General features: G+C 46.8%; 1 protein-coding gene across 1 annotated transcript in view; it reads right to left on the bottom strand.

Moving 5' to 3' along the window:
• Positions 1 to 27,701, bottom strand: part of PPIL2 (peptidylprolyl isomerase like 2) — a 73,292-nt gene that overhangs the window by 30,817 nt on the left and 14,774 nt on the right. The window contains exons 6-12 of the mRNA XM_061602880.1: positions 23,284 to 23,335; positions 22,381 to 22,472; positions 16,833 to 16,922; positions 11,756 to 11,831; positions 10,783 to 10,943; positions 8,597 to 8,672; positions 6,799 to 6,905 (exon numbers count right to left, since the gene is read on the bottom strand). Coding sequence (XP_061458864.1) covers positions 6,799 to 6,905; positions 8,597 to 8,672; positions 10,783 to 10,943; positions 11,756 to 11,831; positions 16,833 to 16,922; positions 22,381 to 22,472; positions 23,284 to 23,335 — 654 coding nt within the window. The remainder of the gene's footprint in view (positions 1 to 6,798; positions 6,906 to 8,596; positions 8,673 to 10,782; positions 10,944 to 11,755; positions 11,832 to 16,832; positions 16,923 to 22,380; positions 22,473 to 23,283; positions 23,336 to 27,701) is intronic.

The following is a 27,701-nucleotide window of genomic DNA, read 5'->3' as shown; positions in this document are numbered from 1 at the left end:
TTTACTCTGTGTGTGTGTGTTTGTGTGAAGCTCCTCCCATTTTCTGTCCTGAATCTCCCTCTGTGTAGCTGCCCTCGGTGACCCTCCAAAACATGGGCAGAGGAACGATCGTTTCTGAAAACCCTCGAGCAAGGGGCCACAAGTTGAGTTGCCATGGTGACCACTGCATCCCATAGTCAGGCAGTCATTGCAGAAGGGGGAAAGGGAAAAGCAACGCAAGAGTATGTTGTTTCCTCTGTAAAATATGGCGCAAAAATAACAGAAAAGATAATCTGTTCCCAAGTTCCTGACTGAGAGGAAGAGATGGTCTTATCTCAGCACCAGGCTTTCAAAGGCAGAAGTTATGCAAGTCTCTCTCTGCTTCTGCCATCTGCTAACCCCAGCATTACCTGAGGCCTGACCCCCCACAAGTACAGGGTGGCATCAGGGTTCAGCATCACTGGGCATGTGCTGAGGTCTATGACTTAGCAGGGGCCCCACAGCTAATCCCTGGAGCCCCCCGGCCTCACTCGAGATGGACTACAACTCCCACTATCCCTGACCATTGGTCATGCTGACTGGGGCTGATGGGAGCTGGGAGTCCAAAATATCTGGAAGGCACCATGGTGGGGAAGGCTGTGCATAATATCCAACCAAATGCAAAAGAAGTGAGTTGTGCTGAAGTCCTCCTTGTAACTAACTTGCCCTATTGAAAAAAGAGATACTGTATCCCTGGGCAACCAAATAATGATCAAGAGGCCGCAGCAGCTCCTCACCAGAAAGGGTTGCAACATTTGGGGCTTTCCCCCTTTCCCATAAAACTAGGGCCTGGGGTCATCCAATTAAGTGAAATGGTGGCCAGTTCAGGCCAGACAGAAGGACGTACTTCTTCGCATAGCATATCGTCATCACTGCCCCGAGATGCAGTGATGGCTCTAATGCAGGATCAGACAAATGGATGGCGCATGAGCCTGTCCAATACTACTAGTCTTGATGGCTGCATGTTTCCTCCAGGATCAGAGGTGTTGTGCCTCTGAGTATCAGTCACTGGGGAGCGACAGCAAGAGATGAGCACTCGCCCTCATGCCCTCCTAGTGGGCCCTCTGGAGGCATCCGATTGGCCATTGTGGAAAACACAACCCTGGGCTACGTAGGCCTTTGGTCTCATGTGGGGCTTTCCTGAAGTTCTGATGAATGCTGGAAGATTCAGGACAGACAAAAGAAAGTATTTCTTCATATAGCGCATAGTTAAACTATGGAATTCACCCATACAAGAGGCAGCAATGGACACCAACTTGGATGGCAAATCCATGGAGGATAAGGCTACCAGGGGCTACTAGCCAGGATGGCTATGCTCTGCCTCCACTGCTGGAGATGGTATGCCTGTGAATACTGGTTGCTGGAAACCACAGGAGGGGAGAGTCCTCTTGCACTCGGGTCCTCCTTGCGGGCTTCCCATCTGACTGGCCACAGCGTCCCGTGAGAACAGGACGCTGGACCTGATGGGCCACTGACCTGATCCAGCAGGCTCTCCTTTTGTTCTTATAAGCACAACTAACTTTCTCTGAACTGGGTGATTACGTTTTAAGCGGTGAATGACGGCGTAGTTAAAATGGAAGGTGGGCAAACATGAACGCGCTTGCTTTATGAATCAGAAAGAGAACAGGCAGCTTTTAGCAAAAGTTGGTGCACGGCCTGAAAGAAGAGGAGACACAGTCGGGGGAATAAACTCATTTTGTGAGAACTTTTTTTTTCAAAAAAAAAGAAAAAGGAAAATGAAATTAGCTTGAAGCTGAAGTGCCTCAGAGAATACAATGTCCCATTTCTGCATTCGGTAGACTAATAACAAAACCTACTGAATGTTGATAAGAGACAAATTGCTTCTTTACTTCGGAACTGTTCTATGGGCTGCTGCAGCAGCTCGGTAGATGACGACAACTGTTTCCCTGCAATTTCCCTCCCCTCTCCCTTTAAAAGCTATCAACTCGTTCCCATGGCCACTGTGCACATCCTGCAAGGCGTACGACGCTCTGGCAAGGAAGCGGTTTCTTAGCAACATTACCAGGATGAGTTAAAAACCAGCCCAAGCTTCTTCTTTTTTCCTCCATCAGAAACAGAAGCCAAGTTCATCATTCTGGCAGGTAAAGAAATGGCACCTTTATTGCGTCATTACGTAGGTCAGAATTTCTCCATTACTTTCATTCAAAACGACAACCACCACCTCCCTTTGCTCAACTACTGGAAGCAAAGGATGCTGGGGAAAAAAAATTCCATCTTCACAGTTGGCTCCCGATGTTTCGAATGTTACCACTGGGATTTGGTCTCCTCAGATGTCTGTCTGCTTCGCCCTCCATGGGTATTAACACCCGAGAGGGATGAGAAACGTGCAAGGTCCTCTCGAACGTTGCGATGGGACAGGGACGGAGCGCCTGTGGTCCTCCAGATGTCGTTGAACTCCAATTCCCACAAGTCACAGCCAGCACGGCCAAAGGTCAGGGATGATGGGAGTTACAGCCCAACACTGTCTGGGAGGCCCACAGGTTCCCCATCCCTGTGACAGGAAGAGGATGGGTCCTTCCCAGGATTTGAGTGGAGAAGGAGGGATTAAAGAAGCTGGCATCTGGGCACTTCCATCCTCTATATTTCAGGGCCAGGTTATGGCTGATCCTCTGATCGACTGCAAGGATGGGACCCTGTGTCTGTGACCCAAGGCGGGATTACTGGTTTATTTGTTTTATCTCCTTCCTTTCCTTCAAGGTACTCAAGGAAGAATGCCTCCCCCCATTTAATCTTCACAACAGGGTTGTTAAAAGGCATGGACCCCCAGAAATAAATAAATAAAGTGCAATTTATTTTGTTGCCTTGGAAATCGTTTTGTGTGCGCGCCTGGTCCACAAGCCCCATGAAGCTCATCCATAGAACACAAGTTAAGAACCCTGGCCGAGATCCTGGCATTTGGGTTTGGGGCTAGAGTCCACGCTACCGCATGTGTCATTTGATTGCTCCCCTATGTTTTTTTTAAAAACCTCCCTGCAAGCAGAACACTAGCACAACACCCTGGGTAATAACCCATCTCCCTAAAGTGCTGGTTTTATTCTTGTGGAGAGTTGCTTTTTAAAACATAGGGAGCATTAAAAAAGAGCATCTGAATCTGCTGGTTGAAGCGGTGCAGTCCACTCTTGCCAACTATTCAACTCAGCCATCTCATTCCGTTGCGTGTCTGTCGACCAGGACTACATCATCAGCTCTCAGGGGCCAAAAGAGACAATTATGCACACACCTGTGTTATTGCCATCGTCATTCTCGTAATGGTGATGGATTCTAAATTGTTGGATTTCAAATTGTGGTTAAGCTGCTTTGGGAGCTGATCTTGACGGAAAAGCATGCATAAATAAATTAAACAGACAAGCTTTCCTCGCAGCCAAAAGGGTAAGGCTCGAGCCAGATAAAAATCCATTTCTACCCAGACATGCCAAGTCTACTGATTTCAACATTTCAGCCAGCAGGCTACTGAAGTGCCTGCCTTTCTACAGCCCTGCTGCTTTTTTATCAGTTGCTGGGGCTTTCAAATGCAAAACGTGCCAGCACGTCCAGTTGATAGATTGAAAGCCCCGTTATCGCTGTGCGCCTTGAGGCACTCCCCACCCGCACAGGATATTTTCCATCAATGCTGTCCAATACCGATTGCTCCGGCATGCCTGTGGTCAGGTGATGCAGTGGAAGCTGCCTTATTCCGAGACAGACTACTGGTCCCATCTAGCTCAGTATTGTCTACACTGACTGGCAGTGGCCCTCCAGGGTTTCAGACATGGGTTCTCTCCCAGCCCAACCTGGAGATGTCATTGGGGATTGGACCTGGGACCTTCTGCATGCAAGGCAAATGTTCTGCTGCTGAGCGACAGCCTTCCCGCAAGGAATCTGATTTGGGTAGCTTAAGTCTCACCTTCCCACTATACAAGAATGCTCAAGGTGGCTCACACAGGAAGATGCCTTCTGTTGAGCCAGGCCTTTAGTGTCTCTAGGTCAGTATTGTCTACACTGGCTGGCAGCCAATGTCAGACTAGGGACATTGCAGGCCCTACCCAGAGATGCCGTGGATTGAATGTGAGCTCTGCCACTGAGCTACGACCTTCCCCAGGGCCTGCACGGGAACATAGGAGGCTGCCTTATACCAGGTCAGACCATTGGTCCACCGATATCAGTATTGTCTATACTGACTGGCAGCAGCTCTGCAGGATTTCAGGCAGGAGTATCTCCCAGCCCTACCTGGAGATGCCATTGGAGATTGAACCTGGGACCTTCTGCATGCAAGGCAGAAGCTCTTCCACTGAGCTATGGTCCTTCCCCATGAGCTCCACACGGTCCTTCAGCTCCACGACTTGCGTCTGCTTTTCTCAGCTGCCCCATTTTTCTCCCCTCTTCTCCACATACTGCATTAACTCTGACAAGACACCCTTCAACACTTCTTGGCTCGCAAATGCTGCTCAGGTGCATGTCAGGCTCCTCTGGGTAGGCAAAAGGCTGGTTAAAAGTTTGGCCAGATTTCAACACCACCACCGTCGCCTCCCTGAAAAAGGAAAGCAGCAAACGGCTCAAGACCCATGTCGGAGGAGGTACCGGGAAGGGGGGTGCGCGCAATTGCAGTGCCAACAAAGCTCTTGAGAACGGCATCCTGAAGGACTCTCCGCATAACGATAACAAGGTACCAGATGCTTCTGGACATGCCGCTCCAGGAATTTAGGCACATCCCCACTCCCCAAAAAGGCAGAAACAACACTGGCCAAAGAAGCCGCCCTTGGAACGGTGTCTGCATTGTGACATCCCTCTAAATCGGTGATTCAAAACAGGCTGCTCATTCTGGCGCTGCTCCAAATAACTCCATAACCTGGCATCCCCCTTTGGCTCTCATCTGAGTGTTACTCAACCGACGAAGAGAAAAACAGGTCAGCTTCCAAACTCTTGACAAAGGCCCCCGAGAACTACCCCAGCACAAGGTGGTGCCGGAATGCTGACATCATCCTTCGGAGTCATTACCGACTCATCATGTGCTGAGCCGATGCCACCCGCACCCACCTGTTGCAAGCTTCCACTTGGGGGAAAGACACATGGACCGGAGGGCGGGCTGGTGAACAGCGTCCCACTTCATCATTTCTGCTCCCATCCACCCTTACCCAGGGAGGCCCTGCTAGCAGTCCATATGCTGCCAAATCATGGGACATGACTTCTCTCTCTGTTGCTGTTTTACGGTGGTTCTATTATAATCTCATAAGCCTTTATTTTGTTTTCTTACTATTTAAATTGTCTGGGTCTGGGTCGGAATTGCTTAATATGTTTTTTAATAATGTTTTTAACCCTTTTTTAAAAAGTTTTTAAAAATGTTTTTAACGCTGTTTTGTCTTAATGTATTTGAATATTTGTTTTTATGATGTTTTAAAGTGTTTTTAGTGCCTTGTTTGCTGCCCTGGGCTCCTGCTGGGAGGAAGGGCAGGATGCAAATTAAATTGTACTCAGTTTTCCCCCCCCCAACGTAAACAACGAAAGGCAGATTTCCCTTCCCAATTCCTTTCCCTCTTTAATGTCTCCCTGGATTCTCATCACCGTTAAGGCAATTAGCACATGGTAGTTCACATAGTGAGCCCTACTGATCCTAGCCTTGCAGGCCAAATCTGACAGGTGGGTGAGGCTGTTTGCCTGTCAAACACCTGACATCACAATGAGGCTACGTGACTGGGCGCCATGAAGTCTCAAAGTCAGGACTTCAGGGCACCATGCAGGGCTTGCAAAGAGTCTTCATCGGCCAAAGCCTGCTTTCTCCAGCCAGGGCATAGCAATAAATGCGCTTATTCATGAGTAAGAGAAAGACCTTTGTTAAAGCAAGAGTACGTTACAGGTACAGCAGCAGCAGGCAAGAGCTAGCTCAGTCCCAGAGCTCCTAGATGGAGGACTTAACCAAGCTACAGGAGCAAGGCCGAGAGTCCAAGGTCAGGGCACAAAGTTCAAAACTGTACAAGAGGAGAGACGTGGCCCCGGCAAGTTCTCACACCCACTGGTAAGCTTTATAGCCAAGGTGGAGTGCATGCCTGACTCGTGAGAATCAGCCTTGTGAGAATGTCTAGCCTGCAGGCCGATACTGTGTCAGGGCAGGTGTGTCGGTTTTAGAGATGTAAAGGCCTAGAAAAATCTAGCGGGGGGAAAAAAAAAAACCAGCCCTGGTTTTCTTCCGATTTCCCTCCCGGGCTTTCACATCTCTAGTCTATTCCCACCTGCAAAGGCATCTCCCAGCCCTGGGTGACAACGCCGGACCTGCCTCCTCTGAATCCTGTCTGGCCCTTCCACGGATGTGGCTCTGACCTATCCCCAGGCTCTGACTGTCGGGGGGAGGGGGAAGGAGCAGCTGGGACTCCTCTTCCAGCATTACTGTCTGATGGGGTGGGGTCTCCCCAGACAGGCTTCACTCAGCTGTCTCAGCCTCCCCTCCCCATTCCTCATCTGCCTCTTCCATCTCCCTCCAGAACCTGCCATCCCAGGCCTGGACACCCTGAGCAGCCGGTGACCACTGACAGCCACATTTCCACCTGTGGGCAGGTGGGTGTGGTTTTGGGGAAAACATCTTCGTGGGCCAAATCTGAACACCTGGGGGGGGCAACTGTGGCCCATGGGCCAAAGGTTCCATACCCAGGCTCTATGTGCACTCATGCACACAAAACCTTGATAACACAACAAAAAGCAAGCACATGGCCCATTGTGTTATTAGTTGTTTTTACCAGGTCTGCGGCAGAATAATAAAATTTGTGACAGGACAATAACACAGCCACATACCATGTCACAGTGCAATTCCAGGTTGAGATCCCCCTTGTTGGTGTGCAGACGGACGTAGCCTTTCTTCTTCACGTACCGGTATCGCACAACGTCGTCGTCAACGGCAGCTGCTCGCCAAAGCAAAGGCCGAAACGAGCCCTCGTTAAATCTCTTATCTGTCACTTGTGACCATCAACTGAGTAAGACTCCCTACTAGAGGGGACACATTTGCCCTCCAAATGAGAATCTTCAAAAGGTCAGCTGGGAATTAAGACCGCTGTCTTGTGCCTCTGAAAAGCCAAGGAACGTGACTTGAATTTGGAAGGGCCAGCTAACATTTCGTGTGGAACGTCATCATTGCCCACCAAAATTAAGGGAATTAACTTCAAGCTGAGCCACATCATGCCATGCATAATAAATGACAGGTTTAGCAGAGTTGTCAAAATTACTCTTTGCCTTTTAATTCTCTGCAACGACCTTTGAAGCTTCTTCCCCAGAATGTATTATGCTATAGGGCAGGGGTGGCGACCTATAGGGCTATCTTTTTAAAAACAGATAGTCATTGGAGGTAATTTTTAGAGAAGGAAGCAGCAGCCCTACACCATACAACTTTGTTAAACCCTTTTTTGCAGCATGCTGTAGCTTTTTGGCCAGGCAGGCTAGATCGTTATCTCCCCACACCCCTGCAGGCCAATCTTGACAGGTGGGCCGGACTACCCACCTGCCAATCATCTGACATCATAATGAATTCAGGCAACTGCCTGGTGGGTGGCTCCACCCACTTATCAAAGAGGGCTAGCAGGTTTGGGGGGAAGACTGCAACCAAGCACCATTAAGGCCCCCACCCATCAGCTGACAGGTGGGGGAGGTTCAATCCTACTTTCTGCTGGGATCAGCTGCGCCTATCAAAGCTATCCATCAGCTGTTGTCACCCGCTCATGATGTCACCTGATTGACAGGAGGGTGTAATTTCCCAAAGCGGCTTCACACGCCAAATTGGAACCCGTGGCCAGAGGTTCCCTACCCCCTGATGTAGCTGGGCCAGCTTAAGTGTGGACCAGGGCAGAGTCAAGTTGCCCAGGCTGCTCTGAACTGGATGGAATGTTTTCCATCTAATTTTATTCCCAATTTTATCTCTGGGTTAGGCCCAGAGAGAACAACTGTTCCAAGGTCACCTGGTGAGCTCCAGGGCCAAACAGGGACTTGAGCCTGGATCCACCAGATCAGACTATTTGTCCATCCGCTCCCAGTATTGCCTACTCTGGCTGGCACCCACTCATCGGGGACTCAAGTAGGATGTCACCTTTTGCATCGCCTTCTACCGAGTGATCTTTAAAAAGCTTAACTGGCGACCGAACCTGGGATTTCCTGTATACAAGGGGTGTGCTCTGCCACTGAGCAAAGGCTCCTCCTTCACACGCAAAATATAAAGCACCTAAGCAGAGCCTTGCTGGATGAGGCCAGTGGCCCATCTAGTCCAGCATCCTATTCTCACAGTGGCCAACCAGATGCTTCGGGGAAGCCCGCGAGGAGGAGGGGGGGCTGACAGCAACAGCACGCTCCCCTCCTGCAGTTTCCAGCAGCTGGTATTCAGAGACATGCTGCCTGTGACAGTGGAGGTAGAATATAGCCATCAGGGTTAGTAGCCATTGGTAGCCTTATCCTCCATAACTGTACGCAGACTTTTTTTCTATCAGAGGCACAGGTCGTGCCAAGGAATGCCCCCACCCATCCCGATCTTGCAATCTGCTGTAAAAGCTACTACCTTGCCATAGTGGGGAGGGAGGTGACAAGGTCGGTGAACCCAAATGATAACTACCTGCTTCGTGCGTCGTTTCAGGTGCCATCGCAGTGGACGTGAAAGAGGCACTCACTGTGCCCGTGGAATAATGAGCCTGTTAAAACAGACAAAATTATGCATTTATAGCACAACGTTTCCGACTGGCCTTTATTTTTAATAGAAGGCGGCTGACAGCATAGATCGCGTGAGCAATGATACAAAAACGTTTCCCCTCCAATAAGGAGTAAAAAAAAAAATCATTTAAATGTTTAACGTACCCCAACAAACATGCAAAACATGCCGCGGCCTTGAAAAGATGGAACACGGAAGGCTGCCTTATACCGAGTCAGACCATTGGTCCATCTAGCTCCATATTGTCCGCACTGACTGGCAGGGGCTCTCCAGGGTTTCGGACAGGGTTCTCTCGTAGCCCTACCTGGAGATGCCACTGGGGATTGAACCCGGGACCTTCTGCGTGCTGAGCTATGGCCCTTGCCTGAGCTCAGTACTGTCTACCCGAGGCACTTCAAAGTTCAGCCAGGGAGCAGAAATTGTTTTATTTATTAAATTTATGTTCTGCCCTTCCTCCCAGGGTGGCAAAAGGATTCAACAGTGAAAGAATTAATTTCGCTATTGGGAAAGGGTGCCGTTTTCTCACTTAAATCTAAACTGTGCCCCTCCAAGCCCATTTCCGTTCAGTTTGAACACGACAGCGGAGCGTGAGAAGGCTGACCCACATCTACTGCTCACGTCTTAGGGTTGAAAGCTGCTGTTCTGCTCACACAACAGACTTTAAATTTTATTTTGCTTGCTCAACGGATCTTTCCTGCACCAAGTTTGGGGGGAGGGGAGAGGGAACTCCCGTTGCACGCATAGAACTATGTTTGTGCAGCGCTAGAAATGCCCCCGTGTGTGCGATCCTATGCAACATGCAGTGCTGATTGACGCTATTTCTTTTCAGGTGATTATAATATAAGCAGTAACACCCTGATGCCCAACCAAACTGGGGAATCTGCATCCCAGAGTGGCATGAAATCAGTGACACCATTGCTATAAAGCAAAATCTCACACAGCAACATTTCTGATCTTGAACCGGGGCTAAAGAACTTTCGGTCCTCCAGATGATTATTTAAAATTTATTTATTTATTACAAATATATCTACATGGAAAAAGAAGAAGGTGAATAGCAAAAATAGCTCCCACTACCTGAAGGCACAAACAAATTCTACATCTATTGTACTAAAATCCCTTATATCTCAGGCCAATATTACACAGTCTAAAAAGATCTTAGGCTCTCTCTCTCTATTACATACATTATAAACGTTGGAAGGAAAAATCTCAGCCTGATATAGTGCTCACAGGAAGGCACAGATCCATCCACATTGTATGGAAGACCCAGGTGAGTAGGAAAATAAATATGAAAACTATTATAATTTGAATTCAATTGGTCTGTTCAGTCTGTTTTGAGCTGCGACTTTGTAACTGAGCTGCAATTCTCAGGATTTTCTAATGCTCAGATGCATTAAAGCCCGAGGCTGTATATTGGCCATCTCGAAATTTATGGGTCTTGGATAGTCACCAAGTGGTATCAAGGATAGCTATATCAATATTTACTTAAAACAGCCCTAGATAGTGCAGCCAATGATCATGGATGATAGGAGCTGAAGTCCAACTGCACTGGGAGGGCCACAGGTTCCCCATCTCTGCCTTAAAATATACGGTGCAATTTCTGGTCCTCCAACTGCATCAGAGCATAAGTCTCCCTTGCCTCTTGGAATTCCTTCCACCCAGGGCCAAACTAGATGCAATTCTATTCACAGTTAGGCAATTAGCAGTAGCTTAAACAAGTAGTACAGAGCCGACAGAAGCGAAGGGTGCTTTCACTTTCCCCTAACACCAATAACCCAGACCAGGGGGTCCCTGGGCTATCTATTTAGTTTTCAAAAACCATTCACACAATTTCTAAGGGAGCGGAAGCAGGAGCCTCCGATATAAACCTGCTTTCTAGCACAAAGTAAATTTTGATGGTGCAACTACTGACAAGCATGCAGGCCAAGGTCCCAGCCAATCAACAGCTATTGGGGAGAAATCAATCTGCCGCTGATTAGCTGGGCTCCTTCCCTGCTGCTGCTGCATTCAGTGTCTCTTTTTTAGACCAAAAATCCCTCTCGTCCTCCTAGATTGCCATTTAGAAGTGGCCCTTCACAAATCAGCAGTCAACTTACTGCATTCAGCTTGTCCACCTTTTTCTTCTCTGGAGCCCTCATTGTTGCCGCCAGAACTTCATCCCCTTTGAATTCTTTATAAAGTTCTGATAACGTTTCTCGGGTCTCGACATTTGCATTTTTCAGGTAATAAGACGGGTCCGATCTTGCTTTTTCCTCGTCTGCAAAACAACGTTTTGAGTGACAATGGAATACTGTAGTGTTCCGTATCTGACAATTAAAATAAAAATATAGCACTATCTATTCTTCCCCCAAAGAGAGGCGGTGCATATGTGTCAAGGAGATTCTGAAGGCACCAAACTATGGATGCATTTGAACATCATGCTAAACCATAGTTTAGTGTGACAAAGAAAGAGCCTAGGTGAGCTTTAGGCTTGTGCATTTCCCCCTTGCCTATTGTTTTGTGTTATTTGTGGTATTTGGGGAGCTAAAGTTTTAAAATGCTTATAAATAAACAAATGGGCACCTGGGCGTTACGCCTCCAACTTAGTTAGTTAGTTAGAACTAGGTTTGCTTTTCTATCTACTATGTATTTCTAGAAATAAAGAAGCTTTTCTTATTTTACTAAGTCTCAAGTCTCAGTGATGCTGATGCAGGGTAAAAGCCTGCTTCTTTAGGCAAACGCACGCACCGGCTGGCACACTCGCATTTCAACATCTGCTGTTACTCTGCTGCTGTGGTGTTGCTTTAAGGTATGCATATAAATAAATGCATATAAATAAATGCATATTAAGGTATGCATATAAATTAGAATGGCATTGACTTGATGCTGAAAACAAGGGTGCTGATGGCACCAGGTAAGCCTGCCAGGGAGGGCACTAAGGTAGGAGCTGGTCCATAGGGGGCACTTTGCCAAGGGCCCTTTCCTGCATGAAGCAGGTTTTGCTGTGATGGTTGTTCCGCTCGCTTTTCATCCGCTGTTATTATCTTTTCCTTCATTGTTTCCTTCGGCCCTCTTGACATTTGCTCTTACCTGGATCAGTCACTTTCAAGTTGTTCTTAACGTGGAAAAAGCTGGAGACGTTAAATTTGTCCACATTGGTGGGGTCCTGAAAAAAAAAAAAGGAAAATAGAAAACACAACGCAAAAGAATGTAAATGTTGGGCCATCTTGAAATCTTGAGTTGAGCAACTGGCAATTCAACCACCTTTACGCTTCTTTTTTGTGAGGAGGCTTGGTGGATGGAGGGGTTGTGTTTTCTCTAGCTACTGTTTTAATTAAACTCTCCATTCTAGGGTACTCTATTTGAGTGTGATGAAACTTGAACCAATGGGGTTCCAAAATAATTTGATGATTTTCTAGAGGAGTGTGTGTGTACATTGTGTATGTGTGTATATATTCATCTTTTTATATCTATATACACAAACACACATCTATGTATGTGTAAAATCTAATACGGTAGTATGAAGAGCATCCAGTTGCCTGAAGACCAAAAGCAACACTGGGAGAACTGTCTAATATGTCGATATGAATGCAAATTGGCTCAGTCAAGATGAATGCAGCATTGTGACTTTAGATAAGAAACCGTCCAATATTCCATCACCGCTAACGCACTAGAGAGCGCCAACTGCTCCATCTCTCATTAAATGACATAATTATGTCTTTCATTCATCCCTGAAATTGTTTGCTTTCACTAGTGAATAAATCTTTAGTTTTACGGCTGGCAGTAAAACCAAGAGACAGTTACGAAGTCAAGCCATGCAAGCCAGCACACAAACAACCATCCGCCACGGGCTCCCTTTCTTTTCTCTTTCTACATGCTTCAAATTATTTCCCTTTGTTTTCTCCTGGTCCTTCAAGAGCCGGACGACAGCTGAAGAAAACGGATCTTCGTTGCTCGGAATGCAGACCGGGAGTGGCTGGCATGGAAGTTGCGTGGAAAAATTATTCTGGAGCCTGTTCTGTTCCTATCCACGTTTTATGGCTTCCATAGATGTGGAAGAGAGATGTGGTAGGTCAACGGTGGGGCCCCTCGGGCTCAAGGGCCATGTGCCCCTGGAGGCCTCTTTATTTGGCCCTTGGAACTCTCCCAAGGCCTGATCCCACTCCAGCCACACTCCTCACCAGCCCAGCTTCACACCCTCCTTGTCACTGTGTGGTCCGATGCTGGATCCCACCTGTTGGAAGTGGGGCAAGAGCAACTCCTGTTTTCTTCTTTTGTTTGTGCTCCAGAGGGAAGATAGAGCTAGGGTCCTCCAGATGGATAGGCTTGTTTACCTTTACCTGTGATGCTCTGACTGACCTCCTTCTGTAGCTACTGTGACGTCTTTAAGGAAGCTTACCTGACCCTCCTCCTTCTGCCCTTTCCACTCCTTTGTCCTCCAGCTGTCCAGGAGAGAGGAGACATCCCTTTGTCTCTGCTCTCTCCAAGTACGGGGCTAACTCCCGCACCTGGGCGTTACGCCTCCAACTTAGTTAGTTAGAACTAGGTTTGCTTTTCTATCTACTATGTATTTCTATAAATAAAGGAGCTTTCCCTATTTTACTAAGTCTTAAGTCTCAGTGATGCTGATGCAGGGTAAAAGCCTGCTTTCTTAGGTAAACGCACGCACAGGCTGGCACACTCGCATTTCAACACCTGCTGTTACTCTGCTGCTGTGGTGTTGCTTTAAAAGAAATTAAGCACACAAATTACACACAGCACCACACCACCCAGAAAGTGACAAGGTGAGGCTGGTCAAAGGTTGCTGGACCACGGACAGCCCCAAGTGAGCTACGTGCTCCAACAAATGTTGGGAGCAGACTGGGGCCTTTTATACCTCTGTCTACAGCCTCCCTCCTCTAGACTCCCTCGTATAGAACTCTAGAGCCTTAAAGGGCCAATCCTCTGGCCAGAAGACGAACACACCTCTCCATTCCATACTCATACCTAAGCTTGGTCATTGTATACCCCCCCCCAAAAAAAAGAAATCAGTCAGTGGTATAAAAACAAATGGCACTGAATCTAATACTAACAATCTGCAGTGCCTCTTGGCAAATATTATAAAGGTGTTGCATTCAAAAACTGGTGGCAGCTTTATACCATGGGGCCATCTCTTGAAGGAAAGGTTTGCCTCACATGCAATCTAGCAATAAACACAGTGGGTTTGGGGGTATCACAGGATCGCCCAGAGATAACAGTGGCATATTGTGGAGTGGGAACAAAAATATTACACGTAAAGGTTGGGAGGTGATGAATAGCCTCTGCACATGTGCAAAGGGTAGATTTACAGTGCACAGAGGCAGACATCCCCCTCGTCTGCTGCAGGAAGTCAGGGATAGGTGGATGGGGATGTCAGTCCCGTGTGCTGTCGGACTGATGATGTGGGGTGCAAAGCATCTGGTTCTTCAGGCTCAGGGGAAGGTGCCCGTGAACATCCAGACTCTGGCCCTACAGGCCCTGGGGGTTCAGGAGGTTCCTCTGGGAGTTCCTGTCCAACAGCCTCAGGTGCAACCACCTCCCTGCCTTCAGCAGTTGGCTCTGACCCAGCTCCTCATCTGGTGTGCCTGCAGCCTCCGCCTCCAGTTCAACTGCTGGATACAGTGGTCATGGCACTATTTGAGTGTTTTTGCCTGGCTTGGAATGTGTCCTTAAACTCTGATAAAATCTCTCGCTTGCCTGGACGGAGGACAGAGGGGTGGTGGGTGAGCATGCGTAGAAACTACCCTACTGTAAAATATACATTCACTATAAATTGTTGCCTCTGGCCCCAGCCGCCACTGGGATGTGGCCCCTGGAGGATTGCCCAGAACGGAATGTGGCCCTCGGTCTGAAAAGGTCTCCCTGCCCCTCTTATAGATTTGCCTTGCCATGAGGTCTGATATCAAGATGGCAGATCTCATTTACTAAAATAATAGTAAAAAAATAAGAATCCCTTCCCCACATATCTTGGGAAATGATGCTTGCAGGAGCATAAACCGATTGAAAGCTATAGGTGTGCAAGGGGGGTTTAAAAGCCCAGAACACTTGAACCTTGGAAGAACCAAAGCCCCGACATAAAGAATGAGCAAAGTATTAAGCACAGCAACAGATTTAATTCCTGCTTTCGAAAATCCGATCGGGGTGGGGTGGGAGGCTTGGACAAGTTGACACGTGAGAAATGTCTGCGTGTCATGAACACCAAGTTGGGGGTTACAGCGTCATTGGCTAAAGGAGCCAGGCTAGGTTCTGAGCAATAAGCCCAGCGTTGGGGCTTAGGGAACCCTTGCACCCGAGCGGGGTGAACCGGTCACTTTCAAGTTCTCCATTTCTCGTTTTCCACGCTTAAGTTCAGTTCTCCACATTTCCACACCTGTTTGTGATTACTATAAACCGCCATTTTTCCGCAAATGTTCTCCAAATACACACATTCTTCTATGTACTTTTACCCTATATTCTCACTTTTGCAAAGCTATTGCACTCAGGTCCTGCTCGTGAGCTTCCGATAAGCATCAGGATGGCCCCTTTGTGAAAACGACGGTGGACCAGATTGGTCTTCCGCCTGATCCACCACGGCTCTTCTTATGCTCTTAAGCGGATTGGACACATTCATGGAGGATAAGGCTATCAGTGGCTACTAGCCACGATGGCTACGTTCCACCCCCGTTGTTGGAGGCAGTATGCCATTTACTGGGAATCACCAGCAGGGAAGAGTTGCTGTTGCACTCCTGCTCCGCTTGCGGGCTTCCCATTGAGGCTTCAGGTTGGCCACTGTGAGAACAGGATGCTGGACCACATATCGGTCTTTGGTCTGATCCAGCAAACTCTTCTTATGTTCTTAATCACAAACACACCGCGCTGAACTTGCAAATAAGGCTGGGGGGGGGGTTGTGTGTGTGGAGGAGCTGTCATTGATACTTCTTGAAGGTGCGCCAGTTGCTTACGTATGTCTGGTGCAGATGTAGGTAAATAATGGCCTTACTACTCCAGCTCCACAGGCTTGTCTTCATAACATGAAACATTTACTGTCAATTTTACCATGTTTTATACTATGAAGTTGTAAGCTGCCTGCAAGCGTCAGCGTGGTGTAGTGGTTAAGGTGGTGGACTACGACCTGGGAGACCAGGGTTCAAATCCCCGCACAGCCATGAAGCTCACGGGGTGACCTTGGGCCAGCCACTGCCCCTCAGCCTCAGAGGAAGGCAATGGTAAACCCCCTCTGAATACCGCTTACCATGAAAAGCCTATTCATAGGGTCGCCATAAGTCGGAATCGACTTGAAGGCAGTCCACTTCCATTTAAGCTGCCTGCAGAACTTTCTGTTAGAGGGGCAGGTGTGGGAGACCTCTGGCTCTCCAGAGGTTGCTGAACGTACAATCCCCATCCTCCCTGCCCATTGGCCAAGCTTGCTGGGGCTCCTGGGAGTTGTAGTTCAGCAGCATCCAGACCCCTGATCTAGAGGAAGGTGTGTAAAATATCAGAATGAGAGGCGAGGATAAAGGAGGCAGGTCTTTTTATTGGTTGGCTTGAGAGCTTTCAGTATTCGCTTCCCTGCCCCACTTTCATTCAGCTCCATCCTGAGCTACTGGGCAGTGCTAGACTCTGAACCTGCGGCCCTCCAGATGCTGCTTGACTACAGTTCCCATCATCCCTGGCCATTGACCATCCTTGCTGGGGCTGATGGGAGTTGTAGTTCAGCAACATCTGAAGGGCCACAGGTGCTCCAGCCCTGTTAAAGGGCAGCCGATTAATGCTGTAAAATTAAATAAAAAAACAGGAAATCTCTGGGGCATAAAGCTTGAGGTTATGGCTGCCTGGGCATGCTCTTTCACCCCTCTCCTGCAGCATAAGTAGGCATGCATTTGCTAGAGCAAATCTGCACATCTCTGCAAGCGGACTGCATGCCCTAGGCCAGGGAAAATCTCTGCTGAGCCTCAAAAGTCAACTGCTTGGGATGTAAGCTTTTCCTCTGCTTGAATCCTGGATTTATTATATAAAAATGGGTTTTGACAAGGTGATGCCTGCAAGGATGTACGAACCTCCATGGCTAGCCAGTGGTTTTGGGGGAGAAGGTGGGAATAAAGCACCAAAATGAAATATATGTAAATATGACAGTAGTAATAATAATAATATTTGTTTTAAAAAATCTTACCTGTAGTATGATAATATCTTGCCTAATAAAGGGTTCATCAGTTAATAGATCCTTGTAGGTTTTCGTCTTTATGTTCAGCTGTTCAACTGCCTTAAAAAAGTAAGACACAGGAAAAAAATGTGAAATCAGAAACGATGTCCCAGATTTCCAGTGATTTGGAAAGATAAGCATTACTTAAATTTAGTGTTTGGTCTACATTAATGCATTTAAGATTAGTATTCTACCACAGATAATATATATACTTTGTGGTATTTCACCATATATTTCCCAAGTATAATTTCAAAAGATTAATGAGATACTCAGGAAATAACTCACTGAAGAGAATGCTGTTGCTAATATTAGGTGTTTTTAATTTTTCCAAATATTAACTTATCTCATAAAGCGTATTTGTTAACAGGTACAAATAATTGGCAAGTTTCTCCTTCTATGAATAGCCCAGCTTCGGCAAATTTTGAGATGGCTTATTTAACACACCTCTTTGGATGGCTGCTGTTGGGGTCTGCATACAAGAAAAAGGAAGGAGCTGTATCACCTTCAATTTTAGCAACTAGAGAGGCATGGCGTATTGCCAGTTACATTTTGACCCATATACCCACATTAAACTGGAGCAATCCAGATTTGAAGATAGAGAGGCAGCCTTTTTTTGTGAAAGAAATGTTGAATGTGGATTGTTTACACTAGATAGGCTCAGATGGAGAATTTTTGTCATTTCCTGTTTTACAGCTGAAGTATCAATTAACGACGACTGCAGAATAGCAACGGCTAGTTACAACATTCGCTAGTGTCTATTTATGGCCCACCTGCTCTGAGTGCTTTGGCAACCCCCAAACTGTTGGAGGGAATCATTAGATCCTTACTGAAAGGTGCACGCATAATAGTTATTTATAGATGCTTAATGGATCTGGGTACGGTAGAAGTTCAGGAACTCAGAGAGGTGTGGAACGGGGAGTTAGAATGTATCATACACCCTAAACAATGGAAAATGGCATTAGAATCTATGTAGACTGTTTCTTTAGACCTGAAATTGAGATTGATCCAGCAAAAATTAATATTTGGAGTATACTGGACTCCACAACGTTTGTATAGAAAGGCACTGTCCAATACAGATTGATGTTGGAGGTGTGATGCTGAGAATGCCTCGTTGAGGCAAATCATGTGGGCTTGTCCAGTGACACATTCTTTCTGGTCTGAAGTTGTTATGCACATTGATTTTGTACCAGCAAAATCTTTGATATTTGTAGATGTCCATGCACTTTTAAATTATATTCCTGTAGCATGGCGATTAATGGCAGGATAACAAATGTGGATTTTGCAAGCCCTTATGATTAAAAGACTTATACTTCTAACCTGGAAGGATAAATACCTGCAGTCAAGTAAGCTACATCTGAACGTATTTCATCCAGATGTCAGTTTTGCACAGATACTTATTTGGACATCTGGAGGGCTTATACTAACTTACATGTTTAACTTAAGAAGCATATACTGGCGGTTATTGTATCTGTAATGTAAATTAATGCTGGCTTATTGCAACTATTAGTATTATTTACATACTCCTTTTTTATTTTATTTATTTTTCTATCTTTAACACTTTATTTTATTTTCCTTTTCTCTTCTTTGTTAAATTTGTAAATAAAAATTGATTAAAAAATAAATGTTATTCCACTGTCTGGATGTTGTCAGGACTCCAACTCCCACCAGCCCTAGCCAGTAGCGCCAATCAAGGGATTCTGGGAGTTATAGCATAGCAACACCTGGAGGACCACAGGTTCCCCACCCTTACTAAGGAAAAAAAAAGGCATTTGGTTCTGGTTGTTTTGGGTGAAGGGGAAAAATGAAAACACTTGACTTCTAAATCACAGCATTTTAAGAGATCGGTTAATCCTTGCATTAAGAATACTGTAGCGACAGTCAAGTCTTCACAATATTTATAGGGGTTAAAACCTCATGAACCTAAACTGGATTACACCTCGTAAAAAGTCACAGTTGCATGTTGACGGCTAACACATGGATGGGGGGGAGGGGCCACACAGCTGGGCCTGCCTCTGACACTGCATGGGTTGCCAACTCTGTCCCCAAGGTCCATGGGAAGTGGTGCAGCCCGACGGGACCATGCGTCACTGATCCTGAAAGCGTTACACTGGTTGCCAGTGAGCAATCAAGCCAAGTTCAAGGTGATGTGCTAGCATCTAAAGTCCTAAATGGCTTGGGACCTAAATGGAAATGGACTGCCTTCAAGTCGATTCCGACTTACGGGCAACCCTATGAATAGGGTTTTCGTGGTAAGTGGTATTCAGAGGGGGTTTACCATTGCCTTCTTCTGAGGCTGAGAGGCAGTGACTGGCCTAAGGTCACCCAGTGTGCTTCATTTTTATTTTATTTATTTATTTGTTTCATTTTTAGACCGCCCATAGCTAGTAGCTCTCTGGGCGGTGTACAAAACAGATTAAAAATACAATATTATAATAAAATCAATCACATATATCAACAACAATATTAAAATAAAACATAGACATAAACATTAACATTAAAAACATTAAAAAGCCTGGGAGTACAGCCAGGTCTTAACCTAGCGCCTAAAAGAAAGCCCCGTAGGCGCCAGGTGTATCTCTTCAGGTAAGCTGTTCCACAATTCGGGGGCCACTACAGAAAAGGCCCTAGATCTGGTAACAATCCTCCGGGCATCCTGGTGAGATGGTACCCGGAGGAGGGCCTTAGATACTGAACGAACTGTGTGGGGTTTCGAACCCTGGTCTCCCAGGTCGTAGTCCAGCACTGGGACCTAAATGCACCTTCCCCAATATCAACCATCTTGGATCCTACGATTGGCAGGTGAGGCCTTGTTGGTGGGGCTGGCTGCTTCGCACTCACCCGTGACAAGGCCTTTTCAGTGGTGGCTCCCTTCCCAAGTGAGATGTGTCTGTCTCCCTTATCTGCTTTTAGGACGAATTTTAAAACATTCCTGTTTACCCAGGCTTTTGATGGCTGATAATGAATGTGTGTAGGTAGATGTTGCAAAGGGGCGCCTACACCTGAGTAGCAAAATGTGCACAGGCATGCTGCCTGATTGATGGATCGCATGGAGAACCTTCGTGCATTTGGCTACTCTATTGTAGGGGCACTTTTTGCCTGTTTGTCCACATGTTGGGTGCAAGATCAGCAGTGCGCGTGAGACACATTGGGGGTGTGCCCAATGCACAGTTGTGCCCTCCCCTTATCCAAGCGTTATTCTACGCGTGGCTAAGGCAGAAACAGGGCTTTAAAAAGGGCTTTGGATTGCAAAGCACATTTACATCCTTGCTGACAGCAAGGAGAGGTGGCTTTCTTGTCAAGGGATCAGCATGACAAGGGAGCAATACACCATTCTGAATCACAGCTAGGATTTTGATAAGCAATGCTGCTGGGTATTTTCAAGCCTGGATGCTTTTCTACCTGCCATTGTGCTCTGCAATGTTCAGTGTTTCGTTTTCACAACCAACCCAGTGCAGTTAACAAAAGGGGTCAGGAGGTGGCTGCGCAGCAAGAATTTACATCAAAGGCGAGAACATCTCAACACCCAGAGCTCCAACAGGAACAAGGAACGCTGCACGTGGAAGTACAAGCACTTGTCGTTTATACCTTATATCTCTGCTATCTTTTTGGCGCCTTTTGAAGACTTTCCTCTTTCAACAAGCCTTTTAAGTTGAGACCTATCCCAGTCTGTGTCTGTGTTAGAATTCCTTGATAATATGGTTTTTAATAATGTTTTTAACTCTTTTTTTAAAGATGTTTTTAAAGCTTCTTTAAAATGTTTTTAACATTGTTCTGCTTTAATGTATTTTAAGGTCTGTTTTTATGATGTTTTAAAGTGTTTTTAGCCCTTCTGTTTGCCGCCCTGGGCTCCTGCTGGGAGGAAGGATGGGATATAAATCAAATAATAAATAAATAAATAGCTACCTGCTGAGAATGACCCTCAATGCATCTGATGAAGTGGATTCTAGTTCACAAAGGTTTATGCTACAATAAATTTGTTAGTCTTAAAGGTGGCACAAGACTTTTTTTTTCTATAACCGGGCTAACACTTTGGAAATACCTGATATTAGGAATCTATTTATTTTGGGGGTGGGTGGGAACAAAACTTTCATGAAACTACTGTTTTGTCTGCTTTTTTCACTGTCTAACTTTCACATCTGTACATACAGATTGGGAATACCATGGTCTGAATGACCCTGACTTTACTGTTCAGTGATACATCTTTGCATTTGAGGACCTTTTCTAGTTCTTGCATAGCTGCCCTCCCCAGTCCTAGCCTTCTTCTGATTTCTTGACTATTGTCTCCATTTTGGTAAATGACTGTGCCAAGGCACTGATAATCCTTGACAAGTTCAATGTCCTCATTGTCAACTTTAAAGTTTCGTAAATGTTCTAAAAATTGATTAAAAAGAATAAACTATCCATTTTCTTCTTCCCAGCATATGTAACAAGCTGCCACTGCCCCACATCCCCTTCCCACTGGGGACAAGCCATAGCTCAGTGAGTAGAGCATCTGCCTTGATTGCAGAAGGTCCCAGGTTCAATCCCTGGCATCTCCAGGTAGGGCTGGGAGAGACTCTCTGCTGAAACTACGGAGAGTCATAAACAATCAGTGTGGATAATATACTGGAGACAGCGAGTGTAGATGGACCAAAGGTCTAACTCAACATAAGGCGGCTCCTTTTAAAGGGGAGGACTGTGGCTCAGTAGCACAACATCCGCTTTGCACGCAGAAGCTCCCAGGTTCGATCCCTGCCATCTCCAGGTCAGGCCGGGCCGGGCAAGAGCCTCCAATCCGAAGCCTTGGAGAGCTGCTGCCAGCTACTGGGAGACGGTGGTGAGCTAAACAGATCGATTTGGTGTGGCTCGGGTTCCTATGCCTTCAGGAAAGGGTCATCGTTCTGTGGTTTCGCAGACTCTCCCATCTGCATCTCCAGGCAGGGCTGGACAAAGAATCCCTCCCTTAAACTCTGGAGAGGTGCTGCTGTTCAGAGTTGACAATACTGAGCTTGATGGGCCAGTGGTCTGACTCAGCATAAAGCGGCTTCCTATGTAACTCCTGGTGCCATGCCCCAGGGCCTTTGCTGACCTGCCCCGCATGAGAGGCGTTTAAAGTGCCATAGGGGCCTGAAGTTTGAGGGAAAAGAGGCTAGGGATTCCCCTTGCGCGAGTTTCCTTGCTTTTACACAGGGCGGGGGGGGGGAGCGACCTGCTTCGGCAGACACCACATAAAGGAAGGGAGGGAGGGTCAAGGTTGTACACTGCCTGGCAATATTTTATATGAAAGTGCAGTTTAAAAATATTTAAATAAACAGTATTTTAAAATTAAAAATAAATAGTAAAAACCCGTTTTCCCCAGTTTTTTTTTTTAATTTTTCAAAAAAAAAATCAAAAACATTTCAGGAAAAGATTGACAAATTTGGGGGAAAACAGGGAAAACCCTCCCTGATTTTTTCCGTGCCTTCACTCCTCTAAATTGGACTTTGAACCATTATTTTCTAACACAGAACTTTATAGCTGGGTTCAGCACAGAACTCACCTCATAAGCAAAGACATTTCCAGTTGTCTTGATAGCCACAATGTGAGAATTATTGGTGAACACCGTGAAGAGCACCGGACAGTGGTATTTACCTGATTCAGAGGAACAAAAGGATTCAGAAACAAACTGGAACGTCGGTCACTTAACGTGAAGGGCAGACGAAACCCACAAACCCACGTTGGGTTTATCAACCACTGTGGGCTATGTGGGTGCATCAGCCAGGAAAATGGTATTATTACACGAACTGTCTGATGTGCAGAAAATGCTAGAAGCACCTTTCTGAAGAACATATAAAATTTTGCATGTGTGTGTGTGTCTGTGTATAATAAATAAATTATCCCAACCTTCAACAAGCGCTACAGAAATGATTAAGAAATCCAAAGTACAAGTGCTTATCCAAGGGATGGCTAACAAATCCAGTGGTTCCCTCGTCCACACCTATAATCTTCAGAGCAACCAGTGGTGACTGGTTCCCATTGGGACCGATAGGGGGGAAGGCAGAGGTGCCCAAACAGTCAGTGGACCCAGAGGCAATGAGAGGCAGAGCCAAACTGTTCTAGTCGGAAGGTACCGAAGAATGACTGGCATTAAAAAAAGAAAAGTAACACATATATGGCACAGCTTTCCTCCACTACAGAAAAGAGAAATGTCCTAATTCCAATCTGGGGGTGGGTGGGGAGCACGGAGAGACATTTAGGTACATTTCTGGGCTCCTGTAATTCCTCTGCCCTGCTACCGTGTGAGTGAGAGAGAGTCAACTTTAGATTATATAAGCCATCTGGGCAATGGTCCATGTCATTCTGCGTTCTGTATAGCGTCTATCACAGTAGTCACATTTTCATACATTTTAAAGAGAAGGGGAGGGGAGTAAAGCTTTCAAAAGACTCAAGAGTGCCAACTCACCATCGCTGTTTTTAGCAAAGTTCAGTCTGATGAGCGATTTGGCCTCAAGCTTCTGCGGGGGGTAAACAAACACAGCAGTTAAATCATCTTCCCCAGCACTGACCCCAAAGAGATGCAAAAAAGGAACTATGGCATTAAGCGACTCAGAGTGTGGCACCACCACCCGTACGCAGAGAGAAAGCCACCCACCCCAAGACACAGGCCTGGATATAGGACGGCAGTTAATGGCCATTGTTCTCTTTATAAAAGCAGGGGAGGCAGACCTCTGTAGGGATGGCAAGCAGTTTCTAGGACAGGGGGGGGGGAAGTCAGGCCCAGGGGCCAAATGCAGCCCTTGAGGGCTCTCTATCAGGCCCTTGGAACTCTCTTTCCAGGCCACACACCTCACTGGCCCTGATTTTTTTTTTTTGAGATGGCGCATTGGTGGGACTTCTCCATTGGATATGTACAACACCCAGATAAAAATGTTGGACGCGAAGGAAGCACGCACCTCCAACCGTCCCCCTTTTGCTTGAAATAATTCAGGCTAGCATATCCAAAACTGAATTTAAGCACACCGTGTGAGATGGTGCCAGAGTGGAGGCTTCTTCCTCTGGGCAAGTGGGGCGTTGCCCCACTGAACCCCACCTGCCCACCTTCTTACTTACAAGTCAGGGGACAGTTCTGCTCATCACGGGTGCTGCCCCCACCTACTGTTGGTCCTCCTGCTTTCTGCCCCACCGGTCCTAATGGGCACCAGCCACCACTGGAAGCACATGCAACCCCACTATTTCACAGCTCAACAATAACAAGCTTTTAACCCCCCCCTCTCATTTTAACTCTCTCTTTTGAATTCTGTTAACGCCTTATATCAGGGATGGGAAGTTTGTCCAGCCCAAGGGCCACATTCTCTTCCGGGGAGCCTTCCGGGGTCCATATTCCAGTGGTGGGCGGGGCCAGAGGCAAAAGAGGACACTCCTACCTTTCTACAGTAGGCTATGTGCCAAAATTCATTTATAACAGAAATCAGAGGTTTCTACACACACACATCTCTCCATCCAGCGAAGCAAGAGGCACAATCACAGTTCAAGGACACATTCGAGAGAGGCAAAAGTCCTCAAGGAGGATCTGGAGCAGGGCTGGTGTGAGGTCTGGCTGGGAGAGTCCCAAGGGCCAGACAGAGAGTCCTGGAGGGCCGCATTCGGTTCCCTGGCCCCTGCCTCAAATAAACATGTCAGGCAACTTTCCTCACCCCCCAGAGGACCAGTCGTAACTCCTCAACCCTCATTAAATCTCCTCCCTCCTCTTGCAGGTGCCTGTTGGGCTTCAGGTTGGCAGTAAAAAAAAATAAAGCCGATTCTTCATAACTAGGCAAAGAGAAACGAAGAAATAAAAAAAAAACCCAGAGTGAAATTTCTATCTCCAGTTTGTTGCGGCACAAATGAAAAAGGAGGACTTTGCACGAAAAGCGAAGAGGAGCAACGCTTGCAGCAAAAGCATCCACAGGAGAGCCGGCCACACTAATGAAAAGTGACAACCCTTCTGCTGGAAGGTTATAGAGTGAGCTAGTTATTAATGAATGTTAAGTTAGTCATGTTAGTTAGTTAGTACCAGAGATCATACCGCAAACATACGTTGGATAATGGAATGGACCAAGGAATTTCAGAAGGAAATCACCCTGTGCTTTATAGATTACAGCAAAGCCTTTGACTGTGTAGATCATGAAAAACTATGGAATGCTTTAAAAGAAATGGGGGTGCCACCGCATCTGATTGTCCTGATGCGCAACCTATACTTTGCACAAGAGGCTACTGTAAGGCCAGAATATGGAGAAATCGATTGGTTTCCCATCGGAAAGGGTGTGAGACAGGGGCGTATTTTATCACCCTATTTGTTTAATCTGTATGCAGAACATATCATACGGAAAGCGGGATTGGACCAAGAAAAAGGAGGAGTGAAAATTGGAGGGAGAAACATCAATAATTTAAGATATGCAGACGATACCATACTACTAACAGAAATCAGTAATGATGTGCAACGAATGCTGATGAAAACGAAAGAGAAAAGCACAAAAGCAGGACTGCAGCTGAACATCAAGAAGAGTAATGACAACAGAAGGTTTCTCGTCCCTGCTGAGGACAATGCTGAGCTAGATTAGACACGGGGAACCATTCGCCCTCCACATGTTGAACTACAACTCCCATCAACCCTTGCCACGATAGCCCTTGGAATAAAAAAGGAAAAGCTGGAGGAAGTGGTAGTGTCTACTGCAGAGAAAACAGATTAGGGATGCGCGCGCACGCGCATACACATGTGCATTCCTTGGGAAGCAAAGGCCAAGGTTCAGAATTGCCCTTTTTAATCTATCTAAGCAGTGCCTGGTGTTCCCTATCCTGCGCACAGAACGTCCACAAACCTCTTCCAGCAGGTAGACATCTTTTGATCAGCTCACGGGTGTTTATTGCTCCGCAGAACTGGCTGACACAGCTGTATCATCCATATTCTTTCATAAGCTGCCTTCTGTTGAGATGCTGCGCTTGGGGGGGCGGCGGCTGATGGGAGTTGCAGTTCAGCAACATCTGGAGGGCCAAAGGTTGCCCCCACCTCGCCGTCTGACTCTGTGCAAGGCAAGTTCCTACATTTGGCTTGAGAACGGGGTATTGCAAGAACCCCCTGGCTGGAATGGGGGATCTCGAGAGCCTTACTTTGAATGTGACCCAAGTGGTGGCTTAAGAGGAAGGCATGCCGTCAAGGCTCCTGCTTTCCGTCTTCAACCAGGGAAAGGGTCACCCTGAACCCAAACAATTCGAAAAGCTCTGGGAGGCAGGATATAATCAACAGATTGTTCCAAGCCCAAAAACGTAATCCAAGATTGTAAAGAAGTTCTTGCAGTAAACAATGATGATTCAGATGAGAGCTTGCTTGCAACATTGAGGTCCATATGGACTCATGCTACTCCCACACGATCCTGTGACTGGAAGTCATCTGTAATGACTGCAGGGTAATTTGTTGTGGCATAAGCAATGTTTAGAATGCAGCTGCCGGTAACTCTGCAGGGGCGTCACGGCCCATGGAAGCCACGCAAAGAACGGCGAGGTTTACAAGCCCCGATGGTCCTCTGCGCCTGTGTGCGTCTGCAAAATATTACTGAAACAATGCTACCCAGTGAACTCTTCCGTTTTTTCCAGGAAATGCAATATAAGCCAATCCCATACAAATCCATCATCGCCGACGCACGTTGCAGAATCCAGGCTTCCTTGACGCAGAATATAAATTAACGTACACAGACCTGGCTTTCTGCCAATCACTCGATGTGTAAAATATTTATTTAGAAATTGTATACGAAGAAGTGGGTTTACTGCATCGTTGAAATTGAAACAACGCCTCTACATGTCCTATGGTCAAGTGCTTGGGGGAACACGTGCTCTTTGCCCAGGGTGTCTCCGGCAAACACCAGCCAGGGGACTTTTGGCAAGGCAACCTACTCTCCGACAGTTCTTGAGGAGGCTTGGCTGCCGAACTCTCTCAACCCGTCTGCCAGCTGATATAGCTCACTCCTCCTGAGACTGAGGAAGGCAGCCTCTCTCTTGTCCCCCCCTCCATCACACAAAGCGGGAGTGTGTACATTAGTGGGGCGCCAGGGCAGACCGAGGGCAAAACAACGCTAAGATTCACTGCCCTTTTCCCGCAGCCAAGCGCGTGATGGACAACCTGACTGACAAGTCTCTGCCACTGCCGTTCGTCATGCGCAGATGCCGTCATGCGCCGTTAAAAAGATTTGTAGCCCTTGTTATTACAGGCAACGATCAAAAGGGAGTCTGTTCCTTCCCCTGGGCTCACGCAGATAAGGACATGGCCTGTGCGTAGCCCTGGAAGGTGTTTGGAATGTGCAACCAGCACAGACGTCTACCGCCAACCTTTGAGCTAGGGCGGGCTACAGAACAACAGAGGAGCACAAGATTCTGCCTTATGCCAAGTCAGACCATTGGCCCATCTAGCACAGTGTTGTCTACACTGACTGGCAGCAGCTCTCAGGGTTTTAGGCAGGAGGTCTCTCCCAGCTCTACCTGGAGACATCAGGGATTGAACCTGGGATCTTCTGCATGAATGTAGATGCCCTACCAATGAGCTACGGCCTTTCCCATTGGATCTAGCTTTGTGTCTTTGGGAAGATGTTGATCTGCATATCACTGCATATATTAACAAACAAGATTGGCTGATTCACCTTGTCCCTATGATCGGGGCTGAGACCCGATTTGCCAGCTGGCAGACTGGTCTTGTATTTGAAAATAAAAATAAAAATGGAGAACTCTCTCCAAGGGACAACTTCTTAAGACGCTCTACCACTGGGCTACGGCCGTTCCCCAAACAACGTGTTACCTACCGACTCTCCTGGTCTGAGCCAGTGTGGCTTTGTGGTTAGAGTGGCAAACTAGAAT

The sequence above is a fragment of the Rhineura floridana genome, chromosome 19 (genome assembly GCF_030035675.1).
Source record: "Rhineura floridana isolate rRhiFlo1 chromosome 19, rRhiFlo1.hap2, whole genome shotgun sequence".
In the NCBI taxonomy this organism is placed as follows: domain Eukaryota; kingdom Metazoa; phylum Chordata; class Lepidosauria; order Squamata; family Rhineuridae; genus Rhineura; species Rhineura floridana.
The sequence above is the reverse complement of the archived record's forward strand: the minus strand, read 5'-3'. Positions and strand labels throughout refer to the sequence as shown.